Source organism: Pomacea canaliculata, linkage group LG8 (assembly GCF_003073045.1).
Source record: "Pomacea canaliculata isolate SZHN2017 linkage group LG8, ASM307304v1, whole genome shotgun sequence".
Lineage (NCBI taxonomy): Eukaryota > Metazoa > Mollusca > Gastropoda > Architaenioglossa > Ampullariidae > Pomacea > Pomacea canaliculata.
The window spans coordinates 6,225,126-6,252,797 of NC_037597.1; the positions used below are offsets into that span (position 1 = coordinate 6,225,126).

General features: G+C 40.5%; 4 protein-coding genes across 9 annotated transcripts in view; all 4 read left to right on the top strand.

The window, feature by feature from the left end:
* The window catches only part of LOC112569753 (cytochrome P450 3A29-like), a 33,663-nt gene extending 25,932 nt beyond the window's left edge, over positions 1–7,731 (top strand). For 2 of the 5 annotated variants that reach the window (XM_025247634.1, XM_025247633.1), the window contains exons 2-14: positions 2,916–3,012; positions 3,346–3,398; positions 3,514–3,610; positions 3,818–3,937; positions 4,193–4,281; positions 4,748–4,902; positions 5,264–5,397; positions 5,657–5,720; positions 5,836–5,993; positions 6,190–6,278; positions 6,479–6,616; positions 6,796–6,964; positions 7,106–7,731. In XM_025247634.1, coding sequence (XP_025103419.1) covers positions 2,916–3,012; positions 3,346–3,398; positions 3,514–3,610; positions 3,818–3,937; positions 4,193–4,281; positions 4,748–4,902; positions 5,264–5,397; positions 5,657–5,720; positions 5,836–5,993; positions 6,190–6,278; positions 6,479–6,616; positions 6,796–6,964; positions 7,106–7,183 — 1,441 coding nt within the window. In that variant the 3' untranslated portion in view covers positions 7,184–7,731. Of the gene's footprint in view, positions 1–1,081; positions 1,407–2,915; positions 3,013–3,345; positions 3,399–3,513; positions 3,611–3,817; positions 3,938–4,192; positions 4,282–4,747; positions 4,903–5,263; positions 5,398–5,656; positions 5,721–5,835; positions 5,994–6,189; positions 6,279–6,478; positions 6,617–6,795; positions 6,965–7,105 lie in introns of those variants that run through there. The other 3 variants (XM_025247636.1, XM_025247635.1, XM_025247632.1) reach the window with 2 other exon arrangements.
* The window catches only part of LOC112569759 (cytochrome P450 3A5-like), a 73,587-nt gene that overhangs the window by 23,590 nt on the left and 22,325 nt on the right, over positions 1–27,672 (top strand). The window lies entirely within an intron of this gene.
* Positions 10,627–27,180, top strand: LOC112569752 (cytochrome P450 3A6-like). Of its 2 annotated transcripts, XM_025247630.1 has the most exons (15): positions 10,627–10,937; positions 20,126–20,630; positions 21,287–21,383; positions 21,537–21,589; positions 22,104–22,197; positions 22,478–22,603; positions 22,844–22,932; positions 23,147–23,298; positions 23,590–23,714; positions 24,045–24,123; positions 24,318–24,475; positions 24,671–24,759; positions 25,154–25,291; positions 25,657–25,813; positions 26,311–27,180. In XM_025247630.1, the coding sequence occupies exons 2-15, from the start codon at positions 20,557–20,559 to the stop codon at positions 26,395–26,397; spliced, it is 1,518 nt and encodes a 505-aa protein (XP_025103415.1). In that variant the 5' UTR covers positions 10,627–10,937; positions 20,126–20,556; the 3' UTR covers positions 26,398–27,180. The 2 variants fall into 2 exon arrangements, with proteins under 2 accessions (XP_025103415.1, XP_025103416.1); XM_025247631.1 differs by lacking the exons at positions 10,627–10,937; positions 20,126–20,630; positions 21,287–21,383; ... (4 more) ...; positions 23,147–23,298; positions 23,590–23,714 and adding exons at positions 11,307–11,440; positions 12,110–12,206; positions 12,620–12,672; ... (3 more) ...; positions 14,240–14,391; positions 14,685–14,809 and having other exon boundaries at positions 26,311–26,737.
* LOC112569760 (probable cytochrome P450 6a18) lies at positions 15,218–18,146 on the top strand. The gene is made up of 5 exons (XM_025247656.1): positions 15,218–15,564; positions 15,760–15,848; positions 16,297–16,434; positions 16,814–16,970; positions 17,469–18,146. The coding sequence occupies exons 1-5, from the start codon at positions 15,409–15,411 to the stop codon at positions 17,553–17,555; spliced, it is 627 nt and encodes a 208-aa protein (XP_025103441.1). The 5' UTR covers positions 15,218–15,408; the 3' UTR covers positions 17,556–18,146.

The window sequence follows — 27,672 nt, forward strand, 5'->3', positions numbered from 1 at the left end:
TATTATTATTATTATTATTATTATTATTATTAAGATGTGATGTAAATACATAAACACTTGGACAGATTGCTAACCCAGCACCACCCAAAGTAACCTGGCTAGAACTAAAGTACCACAGCTGCATTTCCATGAGGTGTCAGGGCATTTCTAAGGCATCCCCTTCAATATCACACAGGCTGCCAGACACATTGTGCAATGAAGAGCCATAGGCAATGTCATGGAGGAGGACCACCTCTGTATTGTCTCCTCCATCCAGAAGATGCACCTGCAACACTTGGGAAAAAACTATTAAAACACATGATATAACTTCCTCTAAAATTACTATAACTGTTTAACCATGTACACTTATTTACACTGGGTTTTAGCGGTTAGAAATCCTGCATTGTATGGTAGGTCTCCATGCAGAGATGCACACAGAGGGCCTTCTCACACTGTTTGCACTCCCAGTCCTAGCCCTCTGGAACTTGCCATCTTTACCCTCCTTACCTAGCTTCTGGTAACAAACCTGACAATATTTTCTAGTTTTAAGAGGAACAAGAAAATGAGCCACGTGCTCCCCCTGTAAGCAAAAGTGATCTGCGCAGAAACATGGCTGACCCCCACATACACTACTATACGATGCTATGCATATCACACTGTAGCGCACATAATTATGCATAACTACTTTTATCGCAATCACTGCATCATGGAAATCCGAGTGGGCTTAGAAAACAAAGAAACAAACAAAAAAACTAGAAATCTGTATTTAATGAAAACTGGTCCAGCAGCCATAACTATGTCACAATCAATGATACCACCTGATAACACCATAGAATTTTTTTTACATTTAAGATGATGGGGGAATCTAAATACACAAACGCGCACGAGGTGGAAAGGGTGATTGACGTGGCAAAAGGGGGTGAAAATGACAAAAATATACAATAATGCTATACTAATTTTGCTAATACAAAAATGCTACACAATAAAAGACGGAAAGGAAAAATATAGGGGCTAGTCTACCCCCGTCGCCCCTCTTCATGACCTGACCTTGACAGAACCCAGGAGAGCTAATCCTCACTGTGTTGTGATGTCACAGGTGTTACCGTTGTGTTACCTGACGACGACACCAACAGGGGAAGAGAAGCATGAGCTGTGACACTGGGATTACGAGGACATACAAACGACACAACCACCAGTCACCTCTAGACCGCTTCGTCATCTGCACCCGAGTTCAACCAAGGGTCATGTCAAACCCAGGGTCATGTCACTGCAACTGCACTCTACCCCGAGTGATTGGCGCGTGACTACCGACTGTACCCGTGTAACACAGTCTTGTGGGTCTCTCTCCTCAACATGGACGTACTGGGGCTCGTGGATGTTCCTGTGTGGCTGATGTTGCTCATCATACTAGTGCTGACACTCTATGTGTAAGTACATGTACACATGTTTTCCATCTTAGAGCTGTCTTCTCGCATTTCAAAAAAGTTTGGTTTTTGTGTTTTTGGTGGGTTTTTTTTTTTTTTTTTTTTTTGTTAAATGCTACACATTCGCTCGTCATTATTATTATTATTATTCACTGTGTTCAAAGTGATTGAGCACCCACACAAACACATACCCAGCTACATAAAAACTACATGCAAACACACAAACACGTTGCAGTTATACATGTTATTAATAAAAATTATGTGTACAAGATCTTAATGACATAAATGTCACAGCAGTATGCATGACTAGAAGCATGATTAAGGTAGTGTCACACATAGAGGACAGAAAAAGAAATAAAAAAGTCATAAAAACTAGAAAATAGAACAAGATATGGAGGAAAATACTGTAATACAAGGGAGGAACCCCTAGGTGTTCATGTCTAATAATATGAAATTTGTGTACTGTTGTCACACGTCTCACGCCATAGCCACGCCAAGAGGGACAAACACAAACATTGTGATGTTATGTCTGAACTCTCCTTCACCTTATTTTTTTCTGACTATAAATATAACACGAACACTCGCTCACACACATACCCAGCCATGTGTAAAACTGAATACACTGTCTACGTCACAGCTATTGTTTATCTCGGTGTAAATGGTTGTAAAAAAAAAAGTCGAAATGCAGTGCTGGTGAGATAGTCGGTAGTTGGTGAAAAACCGGTAGATATAGGGAAAAAATTGTTTTGCCGCTTATCAGTTATTAAAATATATCACGAGCTTACAATCAAGTGGACTCAAGTGTAGGACTATATCAGGGTTACATAAGGGTCACAATGCATCGCAACAATTTAGAAATCTAATCTCATGACACTGTCGGAGAGGATGGTGAAGGAAACAGGAGAAATAAACATATAATCAACATTCAGAGAGAGGTAAATCGGAGCCGAGATACGAACCCACGACACCCGTTCTCACTAAAGCCGCTGCGCCATAACCACCCTAACACTTGGACAATCTCGAACACAGAAAAATGAGTAGTGCTGCTATAGTAAGTCTTAAACTTTAATCATTCTTTTTATTCATCTCGAGTATTGTGGAGATCATCACATCTTATTGTGTTATTATCGAGAAAAGCTTAGCTTCATCGACAATACCTTTCAGCTGTTGGTCATCAGTCCTAGTCTTTTCCAGATCTTTGTTTTCATGAGTCAGTTTCTTGACTTATTTCTTCGCTCGTTGGACTTACCAATCCTCGAGGTGTTGAATAAGAGAATTTTAGAGAGAGGGAAAATGTCTGGAATTCTGTGCAGTCGTTCTCTGTATATCTACAGTTGAGAGGTCTTCGTCTGCTTCAAGAATAAATGATAGGATGTGCAAAGTTGCCAGGAACCAACGTATTCCACACTGTTGAAACTGGTATAGACTTGCTTGTTTGCTTTGCTCATGACGATATTCACCTGTGCATGAGCAGAGCTCACTTGTACAATTTTCGATTTTACGGTGTTTCAGGTACACGACATGGAACCATGGATTGTTTACGAGTCTGGGAATACCTGGCCCCAAACCTCTACCCTTCTTCGGAAATGCAAGGGAGTTTGAGAAAAAGGTAACTGTAGTATACTACCATTGATTCTATTTTTAAAAAGTGAGCTGTGAGAACAAAAGTGACTGTAATTTTTAGTTGACTCTGTCGCACATTGTTTAACAGATTTTAAAATTTAGAAAAAAGTTTGCATATTTGCAACTGGAAGGACAGACAAAAACAGTGAGAAAAGACAGCGAGATACAAATACAAAATGCAATAAGAACAGAATAAAAAGAGGGCACATCGTTCTTAAACGTTTGGCCACCAAGACCATTTCCCCCATTTCCAAGGTAAGAAAGTAAGAAACAAAGAGACTTCGTATGACAATAAATTACAGGTTTGTTTTCATTACAGGGTTTTCTTTATGCACTAACAGAATGGAGAAAACAATTTGGTCAAGTGTATGGGTAAGTGGCAGCATTATAACTATTGCGCTGTAAATAAAAACAAACAAATACATGATATTAAATCACTTTAGTATGTTCTATAGCTACGAGATGTTAAAGACATTTTCCATTTCAGAATCTTTTACGTATCTAAGCCCATGGTTGTCATCAGTGATCTTGACATACTGAAAGAAATACTGGTCAAGGACTTCAACAATTTTGCCGACAGATTCGTAAGTGGTTTTTTTTTTTGCTCATCGCTGGCAAGTTTGTCTTCATATGATTGCGTATAAAATGGTTAACAACGTGCAGTGTGTTAATGTGTGAAAAAAATAATGAATGATATAAACACAACAACTAAGTATAAAATGTATTTCCTTTTATGTAGACAGTACTAGTATTATTCATCATGTACTGCAGCATTTGGTGGGTTTTTCTAGTTTATTGCTAAACTCCGCCCACCTATAGCAGACAAAGGACTATTTTTCACCGGAGGTTCAACGTGGAAGCGTCTTCGTAGGCTGATGACACCTACGTTTACTTCCGGCAAGTTGAAGAATGTAAGTGTATATATATATTAAAATTACGTTATTAGACAAATAAAAGAACTTTCAGATTTTTTAAAATACAATATCTCCAACATTTACGACATTTTCGCGAATACTCTGCTTAACTTTTTGATATGTTAAATTTGACTTTTCAAGTTAAAAGAAGATTTACCAACATTCAATTTTATTTTTCCGGTTTCTAATTTGTTGCGACTGTCAGGCCATTAACGTGTGGTTTTATATATATTATATCTCTCTTCAAAACAGATGAGTCACCTAATAGACCGATGTGCTAACATTCTGAAGGACAATATCCAAGAATTAACGAGGCGCCAAGAAGTCATTGACATCAAGGAGTAAGTTTACTTTGGGTGCTGCACTTGGCCAAGTAATGTTTTCTAATGATAACAGTGGACGGAGAGGTATCTTGTAGATTAACTGCACCACAAACAGCACATTCACAATCACACATACAGTCATCGTCCAGTGAAGTTTTGAATAGACTGTTCTAAATTATTTAGCGTCCTTACGGACTGTATAAAGAAAAGATACCGAGATGATATGGGTAATTGAGAAAACATAACAAGGAATGTGTAAAAAAAAACAACAGTGTTTTGTAAAAAAAAAAATATGTAAAATGCTCTAAGATACCTAATTAATTGTTTAATGTCACACCGCTATTTCACTTAGCAAAAGTGGGCCTTGTTTCAACATACCTGAAGAACATACCTGAAAGTATTTTCCAATTAGGAAACTTAATATTCCTACTTATAGGGAAACGTCCGACACAAGCGTTGGTCAGTCTGACATCTGTTCTTTCAGTGTCTTTGGCGCCTTCACCATGGACGTGGTTGCGGGGACGGCATTCGGACTGGAGACCAACTCCCAGACACAACCGGCAGAGCCCTTCGTCCAGAGTTGTCAGTACATGTTCCGTAAAATGACAGGAAACAGCGGAAGACTGCTCACAATCGTAGGCAAGTGAAAGAAATATCTTGTAGACGGAATAAATTGAACTTATTTAACAAAAACATGCTTCAAAAGAACTTCAGCATGTGTCAAGCAGTTAAAAGTGTGGGGGTTGCAAACTGATATAAATCAAAAACATAGCAGAAGAAAGACGGAGAATAGAATGGAGAAAGTGGACCTTGCAGACAGACAATTTGTTGCTTTTTTTTTTCTTAGTTTTTAATGAAACAGAGTAATATATACAAGTATCACATTTTCATTTAAAGATCACTTTCTTTGTTTGTTGGTCTCTCCATGAACACATTAGTCAGAAACTGTATCAATAAGAAGAAATATTCTCGCCTTACTTTAGAGAATGATATTTTACAGCGATGTTTCCATTCCTGACTCCACTCATAAGGACACTGGGCAAAGGCATTTCCACTGGCGAAGAGGCTGACTTTCTTGTCCATTCCGTGTACAGGATGGTCGACGAAAGACGACAAGTGATAGGCGATGAAAAGGTCAGTGACCTCTAAACTGTGTAGATGATGTTTAAAACCTCTGTGGCAGCGGTACGCCGCTATAAAAAATGTATGAGTGTGTAGAACATTTCTTATCTCTAAAAATGAATTAATTTACGAGGTGCGAACAATATAGGGACAGGATGAAAAGCTTTATAATGGCTTTCAAAGAATATGGATAAAAGCATGCATACACTGGTTTACAGTGTGTGTGTGCGTGTGTGTGATATGCGTGTGGTGTGTGTTTCCGTGTCAACAGCGCACAGACTTGCTACAGCTGCTAGTCAATGCCGAGGACACTGGGTTGGAGGTAGGTCAGAAACGTGAGTAATGAACTTTTATCTCGTTTCCATGCAGTTACCTTTTGTCATACGTGTTAATAACAAACCACAATTTTTCCAACGGCATATTGTAAGCATCCATGCCCTTTAACCCCAGGTATGACGAGGGAGGAGGTTGCTGCTCAAGGTGTTATCATCCTGATCGCCGGGTACGAGACAACGGCCACCACCCTGCAGTACCTGACCTACAACCTGGCCAAGAACCAGGACGTTCAGCAGCGAGTATACGAGGAGATGAGAGACGAGCTGGGCGATGTGAGTCCTTAACGTCACGTCAGCCTCAAGAACACTCAGTACAGGGATGTTAGAGGTATCTGGGTAGATGACGATTATTCTGTCGATTAGTTAATAAATAAACCGACAAAGGAACTATTTATTATCTGACCTCACAGTCTTCACTCAGTGTCTATCTAGTGTCTCATAATTTCCGTTACAATACCCATGTACCCAGGAGGACCCCACCTACGACAACGTGGGCAGACTGAAGTACCTGGACAACGTCATCCACGAGACACTCCGGCTCTTCCCACCTGTGGCATTGTGAGTTGTCTTACATTGTAATGTTGTCGGCTCCGACTGTCATTGTAATAACCATCCGTTACTCATTAGTATCACTGTAGTCGAAGTGTTTATTTTAAAAATAAATGCTTGTTTTTGGAGAGGGGATGATAATGGACATAAATATTTCGATGCGACATTCGACTTGAGTTCGTAGACTCAACTTCGTCTTCCTAAAACAGGATCCACAGACAAGCTTTGCATTCAAGAACCATCAAAGGGGTGACCATTCCTGCTGGTGTCGGTGTGTATATCCCCATCTACAGCATCATGCACGACCCAGACTACTTCGACGACCCGGAGAAATTCTGGCCTGAAAGGTAACTTTACACAATCTCAGATGTACACAGAGATACACCTGAATAAATTACTTAAGGTGAGTAATAAAGTTTACCATTTAAGGAGTAAATAGACATTGTAGACAACAATTTAGGAAAGCACAATCATTATCTTGAACATACCGTTAAAGGATGCAAAAAATGTTTCATTATTTATTCAGGTTTAGCGAGGCGGAAAGCTCCAAGCTACCCAGCATCCTCTCGGAGCTGGCCTTTGGCTACGGTCCACGTCAGTGTATCGGCATGCGTCTGGCGCTTCTGGAAATCAAGTTCGCTGCCGTGCGCATCCTGCGTCACTTCCGGTTTCTTCCGTGTGAAGAAGACACGCCGGTAAGTGTTTGTTATTATGTGGCTAATTACTGTAAAGACCAAACTGTTATTGTACAGCAGTGTGGTGAACTGATAGAAGCATCAATCTTTATGAAATAATGAAATAAACTGCATTGATCCTTTGTCCCTGTTATGGTCCAGGACAAGATCGAGTTTGTGACAGCTGGACTCACTTCACCCAAGAAACCTATCAAGCTGAGAACCGAACTCCGTGTGTGACCTCAGGATGCCTCTCTCGTGGAACTGGAATCGTGCCTGGGATGAACTTTGAGCCTCACAATATTAAGCTAATATTTCTCAATGAAAACGATCACGACTGCATCTGTGCACAGGTTGTCTTAAATGTGCTAACCACTATAATACAGTAATATACTAACAAACTGTATGATGAATTGCTTTATGAAACGAGATTTAAAAGAAATTTGAAATCAGCATTATTTCACTGAAAATTGCGAATCTTTTTGCTTAACAGAACAATCGAGTCGCAAGAAATAAAACTAATGTGGGAGGAGGAAGAAACTTCTTTCCTGCATTCATCTTTTAAAGACAATCTATATGGTTTTTATTCTGAATAAGCTAAGATAAATAATAAGCCGACAAATAATTTATAAATGATTTGTACAACCATTATCTCAAAATCTCTTGACGAGCTTTCAATTACCTAGACTTCTATAAATGTGTAGTGGTATTAAATGGGCGCCCCAAAATAATGTTTTTAAATATGCATCTAAAAGATTGTGATTAATATGCTTCCATCTAATTGTAAACAGAAATTTTTTTCCAACTACCCATAATTAAAGTTTACTTTCTGCTCTGAGGAGGAACTTTTGAAATTTCATGCATCTGATCCGAGTAACGCACCTTGGGTGTGGGCTTAGTGAACCTTCCTTCTCGCCAATTTCCGAATGAAAATGGTACAAAACAAATACATACATCATAATGCAGAAAATAAAGTCAGTCTAACATTTTACAGAATATACTAATTCAAGTTTTATTACTGTCATGCTTTTTTTTAAATATTACATTACATGGAGATTGCTATAAAGTAAACATTTTTTGAAGGCATGCCACTTGTAACATTTTCAATCAATTGACTCTTGTCATCAAACAGAGTGAAAGCCCGTGTAAGACTGACTTTCTTTGTTAACCGTCGACATTTTACACCGTACACTGTGACTGACGAAAAAAGACGAGACTGGAACCTTCGAACCGTAGAAGATTTGCTTTGTTTTCTCTGTTTGGTACGAAGGTTTACAATGCCGACAGCACAACCATGCATATAGTGTGAGAATTGAAAGGTCAAGAGTCAAAGCTCAACTGGGGGCACATATAGTTAAAGGCAGTATGATCTTTCCTTTTTTCCCTCCAGGCTAGAGGTAAGCGAAACATTATTCTATTATAAAATATTTTATTATAAAATAGGCTCTTTTAACCCAGTCTGCTTAGTAGTCTCAGATAATAGTCCAACTACCAGAAGACAATAGTACAGCCAACGCCTAAAGTAAACTATTGAACAACAAAAAAAACAAAAATATGTGCAAAACACACATACTTCACAGCTAAGGTCGATGTGACCCACGCTGTAAATGCTCACACAATTCGGTGAGGACGGCCACGCCATGTCAAGTACTGAGACAAAAAGTTTCTTTTAAGCGAGCGTTTCAGACCACAGAAGGGTCCAGGTGTGTGTCGGAAGACCAGACAAGGTGACTAGAGATAATATGTACTCTAGTGTAAAACTTTAATAAGCTGTTAACGGATTTTGCCCAACTGTCGAAGAAGAAGAAGAATCACATTGGGATAGCGCCTTTCTCCAACAACAGTATAACCACGGACTTGTGGGTTCGGTACCTCAAACAAGATTAAGAACTACTGCCCTAGAGGCAACACCATTTTGTGTAAAACATCGGACCCCCAAGGCAGCGTTCCCTCTTTAAAATGGATATTTATGTTACATTAGCATACAAACTGCATGATGGTTAGTCTTATTTCATAAAATATTTTTCTACTTGTACTACTTAAAGTGTAAACATAAAATTTGTATGTAACAGGATAATCGTTGACTAACACGTTTACTAACTCCAAAAGCGTTTTAGTTTTGTCAACATATTAAGAAAAAAATGCTTTGCTATGTGTTTGAGTATTTTGATAATGGTTCTTTTAAATATAGAGAAAGTGCACAAGACACTGAACACCAGCCAAGGTGGCTCAAAAGGAAGAGTTTTTATCCCAGTTGCTATTAAAATGAAAGGAATGACTGGCGTTTCCCTTTGTACTGTATTGTTTCTGTTCAGAGGTCCCCTGCACAATAATATTTAGTCATTAAATGCAAAATTCCTTAAAATACCTCCGAAGTCGAAATGGGCGTGTTTTCAAATGGTTTCGCCCGTCCGAGGGAAGGTAGGAGTACACGGGGTCAGTACCAGCGGTCAGTCTTCCCTAATTGCTACCCTGGCCCCGAGGCAGGGTGGAGATCGCAGGCGATAAACCGAGCAATAAACCGTCTTTCTCAGCCGAGTACTTGGTGTTGGCGGTTAGAAAGGTGAAGTGAAACGGGTTGCAACTGAACATACTGTCAGGGTTAGGGTTGTCCTATCAGACAAAGTGAGGCGAAACGGCTTCTATCTGAACATACTGTCTTTCCTTACATCTTTCTTTACTCATAAGAGGGGATAATAATATTTAATACTTTCAGTTCATTCCTCCTGATGACTGACCTAAAGTACACCTCGGTTTGAGTGCAATGTTCGAACTTTTACAAATGGCCAACAATTCACGACTGCAACATAGTGCCCCCACGATCTTTTTTCTTCTTATCTAACCCGACCATTGTGCCGGGGGTAGGTCATCGGTGCTTGCGTCTTCCTGAGTCCACAAAACTGAGAACTGGACGCGGAGAAGACTTGTATAATCAAAAGGGTTAGGACCAGTTTCGCACCCGTGGTTTTGTTTGTGTGTTCTCCCTTGTGAGAGAGAGAGGACAGGAAAGGAGACAAAGGCAAACAACCCAAATAACACAAACAAAAACGCAATGGAATTTTTAAACTTAGGTTTTATTCGTCTTGTTTAGTTTTTTTTTTATTATTATTCCCATTGGTGACCGACATACGGCACTGCATGTGGGTTTGGGTACAGTGTTCGTACTTTTTGCACGAGACAAGTGGGCATCACTTCACGCCTGTGGCACAGCACCCATTCACCTTCTGCCAAAGCAATTTTTCTATCCAGGTATCTCCTGTCCCTCCAGAGTCCTACAAAGTCTAGCATTTTCCAGTATCTCGTATATATGCCATTCCGAATTGCTCGATTTTGAGAACAAGCCGCCTGTCCCTTCCCGATGAACTCGACGTCGCGACCTCCTGCTGTTATGCAAGGTGCCTGGAAGCAATGTGGACATTCAGGACACGACTGTCATTTTCCAGATGCAGAGTGTAAGAAACAATGTGTACATAGCAACCGGAAAATAAAATAATAATACTACAGTGTGAACACTAGTGTATATGCACGTCGCACTCAAAACTTGGCAAGCCGTATATTGATATCCCCGCTTATGAGGAAAGAAAGATAAGAGATAAAAAGACAGATAAAAAAGCAATAAAATTAAAGTTTGAAAATTCTGTTGTTTTTATGTTTGTATCTGTTGCGCTGTTCATTCTTCTCTCCTTCATATATTCGAGTTTTGCTTGTTTGTGGAGAATACACTCAGTCCTAACCCTGACAGTGTGTTCAGATAGAAGTCGTTTCGCCTCAGCACTCAGACCCTACAGCAAGTACAATGGTCGGGTGAGGGAGACGTGTTATGGCCATGATACTCGGCGGTGCCTGTGATGTCCACCCGCCTTTTGTACGGGTAGTAATTGGAGACGATTGGCCGCTAGCATTCCGCACGGCGTGTACTCCTACCTTCCCTCGCACGGGCGATACCACTCACTTCACTCAGGTAGGAAGACTTTGGCGACAACAATAATAAAAGGTTTATACGTAGCTTCGAAGCCAGATGCTTTCATTTCAAAGGCGGTCTAATCGGATAAGAAACGATTGCAGCGCATGTGATTCGATTAAAAATAGTTTATATTTTTTATCTCTGCATTGGCCATTGTGAAGTTATTGTTAAAGGAAATCCATTTTGTGGAGTAACAGCTGTCATTCAAAAATAAGAGTAGGCGGTCTGCCGAGCCTTGCCTCGTTCCTGCATTTCACTGAGGTGTGCGTCAGACGCCACGCGCGGAACGTCAGACGCCAGCGAGCCGCATCACGAGGTACAGAGGCAGTTAGACTAACCCTGACTGAAGCAAATCACATATTCCACTGTAGCACAACGAGTGTTTTATCATCCTCACAGAGTGCTAGAGAGTTTACATCTTGTCTCAAACTCGTGTAAACTGCTTTTAGTGACTGTCAAATGGAGATCACCTGTGCCATGGACTGGCTTCTGCCTGCCTCTTTATTCTTGCTGGTTGTCCTGCTCGTGTACATGTAAGTATACACACGTGATATCAAAAGAATTACATTTATTAACTTAATTCTAGCAGGTATTTTGTTGTTTTTCTTGTGTTAGCAGCGACATTTCTTGCTTTTTCAAGACCTGCCCATGTGTGGGAAGTGTCCTGGTTTTTCACCCTGACAGTGATTATCGTGTACTTTCTCAGCGTGCAGCGGCCTTCGCCAGCAGGATCCCGAAGGTCACGCTTGAGTAAGCTCTAGGTGCACTATGGGTACACACACAACCCTTAGCCTATGTACCCATAATGGCTATTAACCCTGATCTTCCCCGTCCTGGAAACTCTGGTTACTTTATCTTGTGGAATGTCGATACTGCAGTCTAACTCCAAACACCCAGAAGCAGTTTTGCGATAAAATTCTTGCTCACACTTATGTAACGGCTAATGGTAGGTGTTTGATCTGTGAGACCACAGCAATGGAAGTCCTCCCAAACCGTAAAGAAGTCCTAAAGAAGTTGTGATCTTTATCGTACAGTATAAATTATGAGGTATGGTACTCCAGCATCACTCAGAATTTTACTGATCCTACATTCTTTGGATGAGGATAATAAGGCGCTAGACAAGCGAATATTTATTATCATTTGTTATCATTTGTTATCATTTGTTATCATTTGTTTCACATTTGTCTACATCTTACCGGCAGGTATGGCACGTGGACGTTTTCAACATTTACCAGGTGTGACATACCAGGACCAACCCCGGTCCCGTTCCTCGGAAACCTGATTGAGATTCGGAAGAAGGTGAGACAAAAAGTCCATCGTGTATCATCCTCAGACACTTCTTCTGACGGTATTACCTGTAATCATTGTCGATGAAACAGCGGAGAGAGAAGAGGACTAAGTAGGTAGTGATGCTCTCACAAGTTTACTTTTAGGTACCAGCTAGCAGACTAAGTCACAACAGTTTTCTACCTAAAATGTACAAGTCCATACATTCCCCGCAGTTTACTGACTCAAAGAAATCTCAACAAGCTCACTGCTGTCGTGCATCTTGAGAAGCCACGGTCACGTGACACCACCCTCTCCCCTCACCTGTACTTAACACTGCTTGTAAAGCAAGAGTAAACATACATTTCTAAAAGTATGATATTTCAAAGTATTTTTACCTGTGGTCGAGGGTCATGAATATGATTCTGCTGTGTATACCTTTACAGAACATCTTCAACGCTCTGGTCGACTGGAGTAGACAATATGGAAAAACTTTCGGGTATGTTGATGAGTGCTGATAAACGTGAGCGTGTTGGTGACAATGGCAATGACACCTGATGATGAGAAGGATGTTAGTAAACGTGGCATGTGGAAGATTTTGTATTCAGTGTAAGTTTAAACAATACAAGACTTGGTGATGTGATTATTGTAGTGACCAGCTGTCATCAACTAGAAACAGTTGTAACTAATATGGAGCAAGCGAAGTAGGTACAGACACAAGAACCAGGTCTGAGAAGCAATTCCAATCATAGGAATAGACACTTTGCCTCTTTTCTTAATTAAAGATGCTAGAATCACCATACGTTTGTTAATTTATTTTTTTCTATTCGGGATATTATAGTCTTTAAAATTTTCAGGCTTCATTTATTGGAGTACATGTACTGATGCTAGTCTCTTTCCGTAAGTTGTACTTTCATGCACACGTCCTGCTGATGATATTATACAATCTACATCGGTTCTTTATGTTTTTACAATTAGCATAATTTTTCAATCTCGATCCTACTCCATGCTACTATATTTAGATGCTTCTTCATGAGGGCGCCATTGCTTCTGACCACTGACTTGGATATCGTGAAGGAAGTCTTTGTGAAAGATTTTTCCAACTTCACAGATCACGTACGTATTATTTAAATAAACAATAAGTATGCTATCACTGTCAAGATTTAAAAAAGCAGCGCAGTCTCCTTATAAACCTGTAATACACACGCACCACACAACACACATACAAACACACAGACACACACACACGATTTTTATTTATATAATAGTATCATTAATTTAAAATTCAATTCGTCCATCATGTGCTGCAACGGGCGAATGAAATCCGTCTTTTTTTGCTGACGATCTTAACGAGGGTTTCTAATTCATTCTTACACATTCACGTCCTGTGAACGTCTGCTGACAGGGCAACGTCATCGCACGTCCAACTCTCTACCCGGCCAGCGTGTCTGTGGCTGGGGCCAAGGGCGACACGTGGCGGCGGCTACGTCACATTATGACGCCGACGTTCAGCACTGGCAAACTGAAGCTGGTCAGCAACTTAGCGAGTAACTTAGATGTCTTGTGTGCTCAACCACGTGACTGAAGTGCGTAAACAACAGACTGTTTGGAAAAAATACCTGTTTTCTGCATTGCTCTATAAATGAATGTTTCAGATGAAGGACGCATGCGATATATGGCGTAGACATTAAATAATTGGCGAGTCACTTTTTAGTTTGCAGGAACTGTGTTTTGTAAGAAATATTTTGTGATCTCATTTACAGATGAATCCTTCTGTCAACCGTTGCTGTGACAGCCTATCTCAGGCCTTACAGAGACACACAGAAAAGCGACAACTTGTAGACGTCAAGAGGTCTGTCCACACCTGTTCGCGCATGTGTTGTCGACAGACAGGAAAACGCAGAAAAACCAGCAAAAAGTCCTGACTAAAAAAATTTTTTCAATGAAATAAGAAGCAAATTTCAAAAAGCAAGAAGTGAAATAATCTCTTAGTGCTCAGAGGGTTGACATCTGTCATAATCGGACAAATCTTCCAGTTTAACGGATTTTATAATTCTGTTGCCCAGAGTATTTGGAGCATACACCGCAGACGTCATCGCTGGAACAGAGTTCAGTCTGGAGACCGACTTCCAGACAAACGAGAATGATGTTTTTATGCAGGCAGCCATCAGTCTCATGAGAAAAGCAACCAGCATGACCTTACTTTCTTTAATTATTAGTAAGTAAACGACGCAGAAGGGAACAAAAGGTTCCCAGTGAGCCAAACAGAAAAAATGTCGTTCGCTTCAGATGACCCAAATATAAGACACAAGCTTTTTGGATATCATAGCCAAATTACAAAATTATTCTCATTTTTTTCTAGGCCGAAAATTGCGCAATGCAAAAAAAATTATTTTAAAAAATCAAGCAAATATTGTAATACCTTCTGCTAGACCCACATACAATAAAAGGTGGTAAAAATATTTCCTTATTCGTATACAAAATGAAAACGAAATAATTATCTCGTTTCAGCACTTTTTCCATGTATTGAGCGACCCTTGAGATTCTTCCAAATTTCTGATGCACGGGAAGATGCCAAAATTGTCATACGTGTAATTAACAACCTCATAGAGGAAAGGAAACAAAGTGGACAAAATGTAAGTCATGTGACCTCTGATACTGCAGTAATGAAAAAAGAGAACTTAAGTCTTTAGAATGTCTTTATTATCCCTTTATAGGCCATCTTCTCTGTTCACAACATTAAAGGTCACACTTTTATCCCAAATCGGTGTTCGACTGTGACCTCGCATGAGAATTTGCCTTAATTGCCTTTTCGATGGTATGTCCTTCTTTTCGAAGATTCTTAAAAAAAAAATCACGGAGGGATCGTCCATCTATTCGGTGAGTTTTCAATTCCATTGATGTACTATAAAAAGGAAGTAACCTGCAAAAATGTGTTTCAGCGTGTCTTTAAATGTATTTCAGGAACATGTAGACCTTCTTCAGCTCTTGCTGGACTCAGAAGCTTCAGAAGCCGACATTGCCGCCAAGCCACAAGACGTGTGTAGAGAGTATTAGCAAGTCTTATTTAATACAGAGTTAAGCGACAGTTCTTAACAGGTTAATGAAACTCTATAAAATAAAATTCTATAACTCTTAAAGATTCTTAAAAATTCTTTCGTCCATGTTAATGCCTGGTTAAATAGGAAGACTGTCTCCCGAGGTAAATTTACTGCATATTCATGTTTTCTCAGAAATGACAAAAGATGAAATCATCGCACAATGTATTACCATCTTTCTGGCTGGCTACGAAACCACGGCGGCGACCTTACAGTACATGGTCTACTTACTGGCCGTCAACCCTGACAAGCAGGAGAAACTCTACAACGAGATCATCACAACTATTGGCGATGTACGTGCATGCAATGCGCATGTCTTCCTGATGTGCAAGTCATATTTTTATCACAGATTGCAGTTTGTATTATTCGCGGAAAGAAGAGGGATGGGAAATGACAGGGAAGTTGGTTTTATTAAAGAAATAGCAGCTGAGATCTGTTGACAGCTTAAGAAGTTTAATTTCCGGTGTTTACGGTATTTTTGTTTGCAGGATACAGCTACCTATGAGAATGTGATGAGCCTCAAATATCTGGACAACACTCTTAAAGAAACGCTGCGATGCTTTCCACCGATCCCATTGTAAGCTGGAGTTTGGAAGTGGATAGTTCGAGCCCTAAAGAGGGTCTTCTTATCTCTAGAGTAGACGGTATTGTTTTCGCTAGACTTCTTCTTCTTCTTCTTCTTCTTCTTCTTGTCGTCGTCGTCGTCGTCGTCGTCGTCGTCGTCGTTGTTGTTGTTGTTGTTGTTGTTGTTGTTGTTGTTGTTGTTGTTGTTGTTGTTGTTGTTGCCGCCGCCGTTCCAAAACAGTTTGCTCAGACCGCTTTACATAAATCTTTATATATATATACTAAATCATAAAAACCATGTACATATATATTCGCATATAACAGACACGCTGACTTCTACAACAGACACTATGAGTGATAAGATTGTCAAGATCTGTAATTATGCACTTGCTGTCAGCTAATTAATCTAAGCAATGTTGTGGTAGAGTCAGTCCAATCAAATATTCAACTGTTTTTGCCAGCGTAACTCGCATTGCAGCCGAGACGAGAACAATTAAAGATGTCACAATCCGAGCTGGAACGTCTGTCGGTGTTTCCATCGGCTCCATCATGCAAGACGACGAGATCTTCCCTGAGCCCAGCAAGTTCCTTCCGGAGAGGTAAGGGAGGGATGGGAAACGTAGAATGTCAGACTTCTGCAGGTAAACTCACAGTAAACCAACACACTGTGCAGTATAGTTTCATGTCAACCTTTTCCAGATTCTTCAATGAACTCCTACGCCCCTTATTTGAAGACTTAAGCTTCGTGTTGGTGAGATGTCCACCGGAAGCTGTAATTAATCGTAAGACATGGGAGAGATTTTCATTACGTGATAAACGGGGATTAAAAATTAAACATAATGTGGGGATGTTTTGTTGTTTTAGTTGGTTTTTTTTTTTTTTGGTCTTTTGTTTTTGCTTTTTTTTTTATTTTGGTTTTTGGTTTTCGCTATTTTCTTGTTGGTGTTTTGTTTTGTTTTTTGCCTCTATGTTTACTAGGTTTGACAACGAGGACATGCCAACCCTGGTACGCGAGTTGGCCTTCGGGGCGGGTCCTCGTCAGTGTATCGGCATGAGACTGGCGCAGTACGAGGCCAAGATGGCCGCCGTCACCATCATCCGACGGTTCCGGTTCATTAAAGTGCCGGAGACCCCTGTACGTAATCATCACAGTCATTATTAAAAACGATTTCTATTTTTTTTATTATTAGGAGGACCAACTAGTGTTTGGGCGTTACGCGCAAAAAGTAATATTATCGTTTGTGGCAAAGAGTAATATATTTCAGCGAAAAAACGGTCTCAACAGCAATTAAACATGAGTCACTTCTTCCAATGTTACTTATTAAGCTTGATCAACACATAAAATGTTTTCAGTGAAGATCGTTTCGGCTAAAAAAGAGAGAGTGTGTATGTAGGGGGTGGTGGGAACTAACTCATTTCCTCATTTTAAATATTAAAGACAGAGTGAATACCTATACTCAGGGGAGAAGAGCATGAAGTACAGTACCAAAACCCCAGTACAACATTAATCAAACCATTCCCACCCGATCCCAAGTTAAAATGGGACAGCACCTTGTATTTTACTGTCATTTTGCTCCATTTGAATAATACTTCTTTGGCAAAGAACGTGTACCTCAGATTTTTCTTTTTACAGGAAATGATCACGTTCAGTACCTCAGCAAGGTTTTCCTCCCCTGATAAACTAATCTTCGTGGGGACTGAACTGCGCAACAGTCAGTGAGAGCGCCCTCCTGGTTTAACTGAAGGATGCAGCAGAGATGGTGACGTCATGGAAAGAGCTTAGCTTACCTTCACAAAGACGCTTACTTACCTACTTAACGTCCGTGTGCTGTGAAGAAATGTCAAATACAATATAATCCCTGGTAAGTTTTCATTTGACCTGCAGTTTGGTGGCTGCTGGGATCACCGCGCATTGAGCGCATCTTTGTGATGTGGATACTGGCGCGCTATAAAACTACATCATCATCATCATCATACTAAACCGATAATGGTGGTCAAACCATATATTGTTATTATTAAATTATTATTACATTATTATGCCAGACTTTGCTTTAGTCTATAAAGTATTCAGTAATAATTATCAACTTATTCATGAAATTCCTGATGCTTGTATGTTTCGCTGACTTTTTTCCTGCGCATAAGTTTTTTGTTGTAATTTTGGTTTACATACCTTGTGAACTCGATTTAGAATATAAACGTGTTAGTGCAGTTAAAGAGAATGGATCTCTCGTCTATGGCTTACTATCCTGTTTAGCTACTGTAAGTATACAAAAGTACAGCAGATATATTAAATATACCAGCTTCACACTAACAAACTTTCTTAGTTTTTAAATTGAATGATTGTATGGGTGTGTGGGATGTGACTGGATGCTGCTTACCTCATTGATGAAGTCGTTTAGCTTATGTACTTGTAACGATTCGCGATTCAGGCGAGTCTGGTTAGATTCTCATTTATTTTTAATTCTCCTTGTAGTCAGGGAAGAGCAGTCACGCGGAGCCGCGTCAGCTCTCATTCTTTTACGTCATGTATGAAATGACGTAATTGAGCTCGACACAGCGTAACTAGGACGACGGTAGTCCATGGAGGGAGAAGCCATGCCGACCCTGTAACATTGTACTGATGATTGGTCGGCACAGTCTCCAAGAAAGACTATTAGGAGGTCGTCCTAGTTACCTGGTCGCGCAGGACCTGATTGGTCAACAGAGGAGACAGAAGCAAGTAAGCTAGTGGACCTAACGTTTCTCGGGACAGTCGAGACCGAGCAGTGAGAGAGTCAAGAGGTCTGTAGAGAGTAAACATTGTGTGCATTGCTTCAACGTTATATCCAACGTTCTTCAGAGGGAGGTTATCATTGTATTCCGAGTTGTGGTGTAGCTATTAATTCCACTGGAATATATCAGCTTCGTCGATGTCGCGTGTCAGCGATCGTGCTGTCATCCTTGTATGCCTCCCATACTGAGCTGGCCCATCGTTAGGTGTCTTCTTCACGCTTTTGTCCCCTCTTTGTCTTACGTCTTGCGCGCGCGCGCACAGCTTCCTTGATGCGTCATTTTACTTTTTCCTTCTTTGACGTCATGGGTAGTCGTCATCAAGTAACAGACGGTGCTGGACCGTGGCCATGACAGTCAGAGTTTTTCATTTTGTATCGACCGATCTGCCACAAGCCGTTTTGGGTGAGTAGAGACCCATTCTGTCGGGTTCCACACCATTCTAGTCTGTAAGGGGCCTTGGGTGGCGGTGGAAGTGCAAGTGAGAGAATCCTTTTATGTTCAAAGCCATAGTCCGATGTTTGATTGCAAGATTTGTACTTTGTTAGGTTAACGTTCGTGATCGCCGAGTCGCGACGCTTGTAGCGCGTACTCGTTTCCCGTTGTGTGAATTTGTATAAGAACAATATTAGAATTTGAACGAATCTTGTGACTAGTCCGATAGTCAGATATATGTGTCGGTGTGAAAATATTGTTTTAGAAAGTGAGCAGTTTCGGGACACGCCTGTTGATTGTAAGAATTGTTTTATCTACAGGCTTATTTTTCGTTCTTCTTCACTCTTCCACCTGTTCTTGTTTTTCGCTTTTCCTTCGTGTCACCGTGTCTTCACATTCTTTGTTCGCATTGCTGTCCGTCATCGTGTCGAGCGTCCACCCTGCACCATCATCATCATCTCGTCTGCGAGTGAACTCGCGACCCTGCTGCACCAGTGTGCGGAAAGGCTTTCGACTGAACACCTAGAGCAGGAACCTTCGAGCAGGAGTTTTCGTGGCCAGTGGCCGGCCCACATCATCGCATCTGGACGAGAAGACAGAGGGGTGGGGGTACGTCGTTAGAGCGGCAAGCAAGGCCAGAGGGCGGGCTGCCGTCTGTGGACATCTTCAACAGACTTCTAAACTGTCACCCTGCAGTGCATGCGGGTGATGTATTGTATATACGGTGACTGAGATTAGCCTGTGCACAGGGCAGCTGATTTGACTTATTTTAATTTATCTATTTTTTTGTTTGTTGGATTGTTCTCGCTGATCTATATTTGTTCATGTGAGAGTGTGGAATGTTTGATTTTTGATTCCTATTAGTATTATTTTTGTAGCTAATAAATTAGTTGTGATTTGTTCCGTGAATTTTGTCTTTGTGATTTCTGTGTATGGTCTGCGCTCAGTTGAAGTTCGACTGGCTTCGTCGTGGTCACGCGACACTGTATTGTTTCTGTTCAGAGGTCCCCTGCACAATAATATTTAGTCATTAAATGCAAAATTCCTTAAAATACCTCCTTAAACTGGCGACAACAATAATAAAAGGTTTATACTTAGCTTCGAAGCCAGATGCTTTCATTTCAAAGGTGGTCTGGTCGGATAAGAAACGATTGCAGCGCATGTCATTGGATTAAAAATAGTTTATATATTTTTTATCTCTGCATTGGCCATTGTGAAGCTATTGTAAAAGGAAATCCATTTTGTGGAGGAACAGAGGTCATTCAAAAATAAAAGTAGGCGGTCTGCCGAGCCTTGCCTCGTTCCTGCATTTCACTGAGGTGTGCGTCAGACGCCACGCGCGGAACGTCAGACGCCAGCGAGCCGCAGCACGAGGTACAGAGGCAGTTAGACTAACCCTGACTGAAGCAAATCACATATTCCACTGCAGCACAACGAGTGTTTTATCATCCTCACAGAGTGCTAGAGAGTTTACAGCTTGTCTTAAACTCATGTAAACTTCTTTAAGTGACTGTCAAATGGAGATCAGCTGTGCGATGGACTGGCTTTTGCCTGCCTCTTTATTCTTGCTGGTTGTCCTGCTCGTGTACATGTAAGTATACACACGTAATATCAAAAGAATTACATTTATTAACTTAATTCTAGCAGGTATTTTGTTGTTTTTCTTGTGTTAGCAGCAGCAGCAGTACTAGCTTTTTGAAGACCTGCCCATGTGTGGGAAGTGTCCTGGTTTTTCACCCTGACAGTGATTATCGTGTACTTTCTCAGCGTGCAGCGGCCTTCGCCAGCAGGATCCCGGAGGTCACGCTTGAGTACGCTCTAGGTGCACTATGGGTACACATACAACCCTTAGCCTATGTACCCATAGTGGTTATTAACCCTGATCTCCCCCGTCCTGGAAACTCTAGCTGCTATATCTTGTGGAATGTTGATACTGCAGTCTAACTCCAAACACCCAGAAGCAGTTTTGCGATAAAATTCTTGCTCACACTTATGTAACGGCTAATGGTAGATGTTTGACCTGTGAGACCACACTCAGCAATGGAAGTCCTCCCAAGCCGTAAAGAAGTCCTAAAGAAGTTGTGATCTTTATCGTACAGTATAAATTATGAGGTATGGTACTCCAGCATCACTCAGAATTTGACTGATCCTACATTCTTTGGATGAGGATAATAAGGCGCTAGACAAGCGAATATTTATTATCATTTGTTATCATTTGTTTCACATTTGTCTACATCTTACCGGCAGGTATGGCACGTGGACGTTTTCAACATTTACCAGGTGTGACATACCAGGACCAACCCCGGTCCCGTTCCTCGGAAACCTGATTGAGATTCGGAAGAAGGTGAGGCAAAAAGTGCATCGTGTAACATCCTCAGACACTTCTTCTGACGGTATTACCTGTAATCATTGTCGATGAAAAAAGTAGGATATTTCAAAGTATTTTTACCTCTGGTCGAGGGTTATGAAAATGATTCTGCTGTGCATACCTTTACAGAACATCTTCAACGCTCTGCTCGACTGGAGTAGACAATATGGAAAAACTTTCGGGTATGTTGATGAGTGCTGATAAACGTGAGCGTGTGGGTGAGAATGGCAATGAAAACTGATGATGAGAAGGATGTTAGTAAACGTGGCATGTGGAAGATTTTGTATTCAGTGTAAGTTTAAACAATACAAGACTTGGTGATGTGATTATTGTAGTGACCAGCTGTCATCAACTAGAAACAGTTGTAACTAATATGGAGCAAGCGAAGTAGGTACAGACACAAGAACAGTGTCTGAGAAGCAATTCCAATCATAGGAATAGACACTGTGCCTCTTTTCTTAATTAAAGATGCTAGAATCACCGTACTTTTTTTACTTTATTTTTTTCTATTCGGGATTTTATAGTCTGCAAAGTTTTCAGACTTCGTTTATTGGAGTACTGATGCTAGTCTCTTTCCATAAGTTGTACTTCCATGCACACGTCCTGTTGATGATATGCAATTTATATCAGTTCTTTGTATTTTTCAAATTAGCATAATGTTTCAATCTCGATCCTACTCCATGCTACTATATTTAGATGCTTCTTCATGAGGGCGCCAGTGCTGCTGACCACTGACTTGGATATCCTGAAGGAAGTCTTTGTGAAAGATTTTTCCAACTTCACAGATCGCGTATGTATTATTTGAATAAACAATAAGTATGCTATCACTGTCAAGATTTTAAAAAGCAGCTCAGTCTCCTTATAAACCTGTAACACACACACATACAAACACACAGACACACACACAGACACACACACACACGATTTTTATTTATAAATTAGTATCATTACCTTAAAATTCAATTCGTCCCATCATGCAACGGACGAATGAAATCCGTCTTTCTTGCTGACAATCTTAACGAGGGTTTCTAATTCTTACACATTTACGTCCTGTGAACGTTTGTGGACAGGGCGACGTCATCGCACGTCCATCTCTCTACCCGGCCAACCTGTCTGTGGCTGGGGCCAAGGGCGACACATGGCGGCGGCTACGTCACACTATGACGCCGACGTTCAGCACTGGCAAGCTGAAGCTGGTCAGCAACTTGTCAGCAACTTAGCGAGTAACTTAGATGTATTGTGTGCTCAACCACGTGACTGAAGTGCGTAAACAACAGTCTGGAAAAAAATACCTGTTTTCTGCATTGCTCTGTAAATGAATCTTTCGGATGAAGGACGCATGCGATATATGGCGTAGACATTAAATAATTCACGAGTCACTTTTTAGTTTGTAGGAACTGTGTTTTGTAAGAAATATTTTGTGATCTCATTTACAGATGAATCCTTCTGTCAACCGTTGCTGTGACAGCCTATCTCAGGCCTTACAGAGACACACAGAAAAGCGACAACTTGTGGACGTCAAGAGGTCTGTCCACACCTGTTCGCTCACGTGTCTTCGACAGACAGGAAAACTAAGACAAACCAGCAAAAAGTCCTGACTAAAAAACAAATTTCAATGAAATAAGAAGCAAATTTCAAAAAGCAAGAAGTGAAATAATCTCTTAGTGCTCAGTGGGTTGACATCTGTCATAATCGGACAAATCTTCCAGTTTAAAGGATTTTATAATTCTGTTGCCCAGAGTATTTGGAGCATACACCACAGACGTCATCGCTGGAACAGCGTTCAGTCTGGAGACCGACTTCCAGACAAACGAGAATGATGTTTTTATGCAGGCAGCCATCAATCTCATGAGAAAAGCAACCAGCATGACCTTACTTTCTTTAATTATTAGTAAGTAACCGTAAGGGAACAAAAGGTTTATAGAGAGCCAAATAGAAAAAATATCGCTCGCTTCAGATGACCCAGATACAAGAGACAAACTTTTTGGATATCATAGCCAAAGTACAAAATTATTCTCATTTTTTTTTTCTAGGCCGAAAATTGCGCAATGAAAGAAAATTTATTTTAAAAAATCAAGCAAATATTGTAATACCTTCTGCTAGACCCACATACAATAAAAGGTGGTAAAAATATTTCCTTGTTCGTATACAAAATGAAAACGAAATAATTATCTCTTTTCAGCATTTTTTCCATGTATTGAGCGACCCTTGAGATTCTTCCAAATTTCTGATGCACGGGAAGATGCCAAACTTGTCATACGTGTAATTAACAACCTCATAGAGGAAAGGAAACAGAGTGGACAAAATGTAAGTCATGTGACCTTTGATACTGCAGTAATGAAAAAAAGAGAACTTAAGTCTTTAGAATGTCTTTATTATCCCTTTATAGGCCTTCTTCTCTGTTCACAACATTAAAGGTCACACTTTTATCCCAAATCGGTGTTCTACTGTGACCTCGCATTAGGATCTGCCATAGTTGCCTTTTCGATGGTATGTCCTTCTTTTGGAAGATTCTTAAAAAAAAAAATCACGGAGGGATCGTCCATCTATTCGGTGATTTTTCAATTCCATTGATGTACTATAAAAAGGAAGTAACCTGCAAAAATGTGTTTCAGCGTGTCTTTAAATGTATTTCAGGAACATGTAGACCTTCTTCAGCTCTTGCTGGACTCAGAAGCTTCAGAAGCCGACATTGCCGCCAAGCCCCAAGACAGACGTGTGTAGACAGTATTAGCAAGTCTTATTTAATGCAGAGTTAAGCGACAGTACTTAACAGGTTAATGAAACTCTATAAAATAAAACTCTATAACTCTTAAAGATTCTTAAAAATTCTTTCGTCCATGTTAATGCCTGGTTAAATAGGAAGACTTTCTCCCGAGGTAAATTTACTGCATATTCATGTTTTCTCAGAAATGACAAAAGATGAAATCATCGCACAATGTATTACCATCTTTCTGGCTGGCTACGAAACCACGGCGGCGACCTTACAGTACATGATCTACTTACTGGCCGTCAACCCTGACAAGCAGGAGAAACTCTACGACGAGATCATCACAACTATTGGCGATGTAAGTGCATGCAGTGCGCATGTCTTCCTGATGTGCAAGTCATGTCTTTATCACAGGCTGCACTTTGTATTACTTGAGGAAAGAAGAGGGATGGGAAATGACAGGGAAGCTGGTTTTATTAAAGATATAGCAGCTGAGATCTGTTGACAGCTTAAGAAGTTTAATTTCCGGTGTTTACGGTATTTTTGTTTGCAGGATACAGCTACCTATGAGAATGTGATGAGCCTCAAATATCTGGACAACACTCTTAAAGAAACGCTGCGATGCTTTCCACCGATCCCATTGTAAGCTGGAGTTTGGAAGTGGATAGTTCGAGCCCTAAAGCGGGTCTTCTTATCTCTAGAGTAGACGGTATTGTTTTCGCTAGACTCCTTGTTGTTGTTGTTGTTGTTGTTGTTGTTGTTGTTGTTGTTGTTGTTGTTGTTGTTGTTGTTGTTGTTGCGCCGTTCCAAAACAGTTTGCTCAGACCGCTTTACATAAATCTTTATATATATATACTAAATCATAAAAACCATGTACATATATATTGGCATATAACAGACACGCTGACTTCTACAACAGACACTATGAGTGATAAGATTGTCAAGATCTGTAATTATGCACTTGCTGTCAGCTAATTAATCGAATCAATGTTCTTGTAGAGTCAGTCCAATCAAATATTCAAACTGTTTTTGCCAGCGTAACTCGCATTGCAGCCGAGACGAGAACAATTAAAGATGTCACAATCCGAGCTGGAACGTCTGTCGGTGTTTCCATCTGCTCCATCATGCAAGACGACCAGATCTTCCCTGAGCCCAGCAAGTTCCTTCCGGAGAGGTAAGGGAGGGATGGGAAACGTAGAATGTCTGACTGCTGCAGGTAAACTCACAGTAAACCAACACACTGTGCAGTATAGTTTCGTGTCAACCTCTTCCAGATTCTTCAATGAACTGCTACGCCCCTTACTTGAAGACTTATACCTAAGCTTCGTGTTGGTGAGATGTCCACTGGAAGCTGTAATTAATCGTAAGACATGGGAGAGATTTGCATTAAGGGATAAACGGGGGTTACAAATTAAGTTTAATGTAGGGATGTTTTGTTTTGCTTTTGGTCTTTTGTTTTTGATTTTTTGTTTTGTTTTTGGTTTTTGGTATTTTGTTGTTGATGTTTTGTTTTGGTTTTTTTGCCTCTATGTTTATTAGGTTTGACAACGAGGACATGCCAACCCTGATACGCGAGTTGGCCTTCGGGATGGGTCCTCGTCAGTGTATCGGCATGAGACTGGCGCTGTACGAGGCCAAGATGGCCGCCGTCACCATTGTCCGACGGTTCAAGTTTATTAAGGTGCCGGAGACCCCTGTGAGTAATCATCATAGACATTATTAAAAACGATTTCTATTTTTTCTGTAATTAGGAGGACCAACTAGTGGTTAGGCGTTACTCGCAAAGACTAACATTATCGTTTGTGGCAAAGAGTAATATATTTCAGCGAGAAAACGGTTTCAACAGCAACAGCATTCTTCCAATGTTATTTCCACCACAGAAGCAGCTGAGCTTCATCAATACATAAAATGTTTTCAGTGAAGATCTTTTCGGCTAAAAAAAGAGTGTGTATGTAGAGGGGTGGAAACTAACTCATTAACTCATTTTAAATATTAAAGACAGAGCGAATACCTATACTCAAGGGAGAAGAGCATGAAGTACAGTACCAAAACCCCAGTACAACATTAATCAAACCATTTCAACCCGATCCCAAGTTAAAATGGGACAGCACCTTGTATTTTACTGTCATTTTGCTCCATTTGAATAATACTTCTTTGTCAAAGAACGTGTACCTCAGATTTTTCTTTTTACAGGAAATGATCACGTTCAGTACCTCAGCAAGGTTTTCCTCCCCTGATAAACTAATCTTCGTGGGGACTGAACTACGCAACAGTCAGTGAGAGCTCCCTCCTGGTTTAACTGAAGGATGTAGCAGAGATGGTGACGTCATGGAAAGAGCTTAGCTTACCTTCACAAAGACGCTTACTTACCTGCTTAACGTCCGTGTGCTGTGAAGAAATGTCAAATACAATATAATCCCTGGTATACTAAACCGATAATAGTGGTCAAACCATATATTGTTATTATTAAATTATTATTACATTATTATGCCAGACTTTGCTTTAGTCTATAAAGTATTCAGTAATAATTATAAACTTATTCATAAAATTCCTGACGCTTGTATGTTTCGCTGACTTTTTTCCTGCGCATAAGTTTTTTGTTGTAATTTTGGTTCACATGCCTTGTGTACTTGATTGAGAACATAAACGGGTTAGTGCAGTTAAAGAGAATGGGTCTCTCATCTATGGCTTACTATCCTGTTTAGCTACTGTAAATGATAGCAGATATATTAAATATACCAGCTTCACACTAACAAACTTTCTTAGTTTTTAAATTGGATGATTGTATGGGTGTGTGGGATGTGACTGCATGCTGCTTACCTCATTGATGAAGTCGTTTAGCTTATGTACTTGTAACGATTCGCGATTCAGGCGAGTCTGGTTAGATTCCCATTTATTTTTAATTCTCCTTGTAGTCAGGGAAGAGCAGTCGCGCGAGCCGCGTCAGCTCTCATTCTTTTACGTCATGTATGAAATGACGTAATTGAGCTCGACACAGCGTAACTAGAACGACGGTAGTCAATGGAGGGAGAAGCCACGCCGACCCTGTAACATTGTACTGATGATTGGTCGGCACAGTCTCCAAGAAAGACTGTGAAGAGGTCGTCCTAGTTACCTGGTCGCATTGCTTCAACGTTATATCCAACGTTCTTCAGAGGGAGGTTATCATTTGTATTCCGAGTTGTGGTGTAGCTATTAATTCCACTGGAATATATCAGCTTCGTCGATACAAGTGATGTGGTTTTAATGTGGCTTTTAGACTCACGAACTTCGTGAAAATATTTGTTGGATATAACCTGCTGGTCCAGTCGGTCACCTCGCCAGCTCGTCTGATAACCATAGGAGGGGGTTGGCGGTGAGGGAGTAGTGTTATTTTATTTTGTTTCATCCACATCTCATCACTAATTACTTTCTTAAACATTAAATGTGTTAATTGGTGGCGGGACCTTTTTGCTGAAAAAGGTGGAAGAGTGCGTCGAGCGTGGTTTACATGCAGATGTTTACACGCGCTCGCAGACACATTTAAACACTCTTCTCAAAAACGTTACAGTACTC

Coding starts and splice junctions, on each gene's coding strand:
- LOC112569752 (XM_025247630.1), top strand. CDS start 20,557: ATGGAGATCAGCTGTGCGATGGACTGGCTTTTGCCTGCCTCTTTATTC. Junction 24,476..24,670: donor TCATCACAACTATTGGCGAT/GTAAGTGCATGC, acceptor TTTTGTTTGCAG/GATACAGCTACCTATGAGAA. Junction 25,814..26,310: donor TTAAGGTGCCGGAGACCCCT/GTGAGTAATCAT, acceptor TTCTTTTTACAG/GAAATGATCACGTTCAGTAC.
- LOC112569760 (XM_025247656.1), top strand. CDS start 15,409: ATGACAAAAGATGAAATCATCGCACAATGTATTACCATCTTTCTGGCT. Junction 15,849..16,296: donor TGCTTTCCACCGATCCCATT/GTAAGCTGGAGT, acceptor TGTTTTTGCCAG/CGTAACTCGCATTGCAGCCG. Junction 16,435..16,813: donor AGCAAGTTCCTTCCGGAGAG/GTAAGGGAGGGA, acceptor TATGTTTACTAG/GTTTGACAACGAGGACATGC.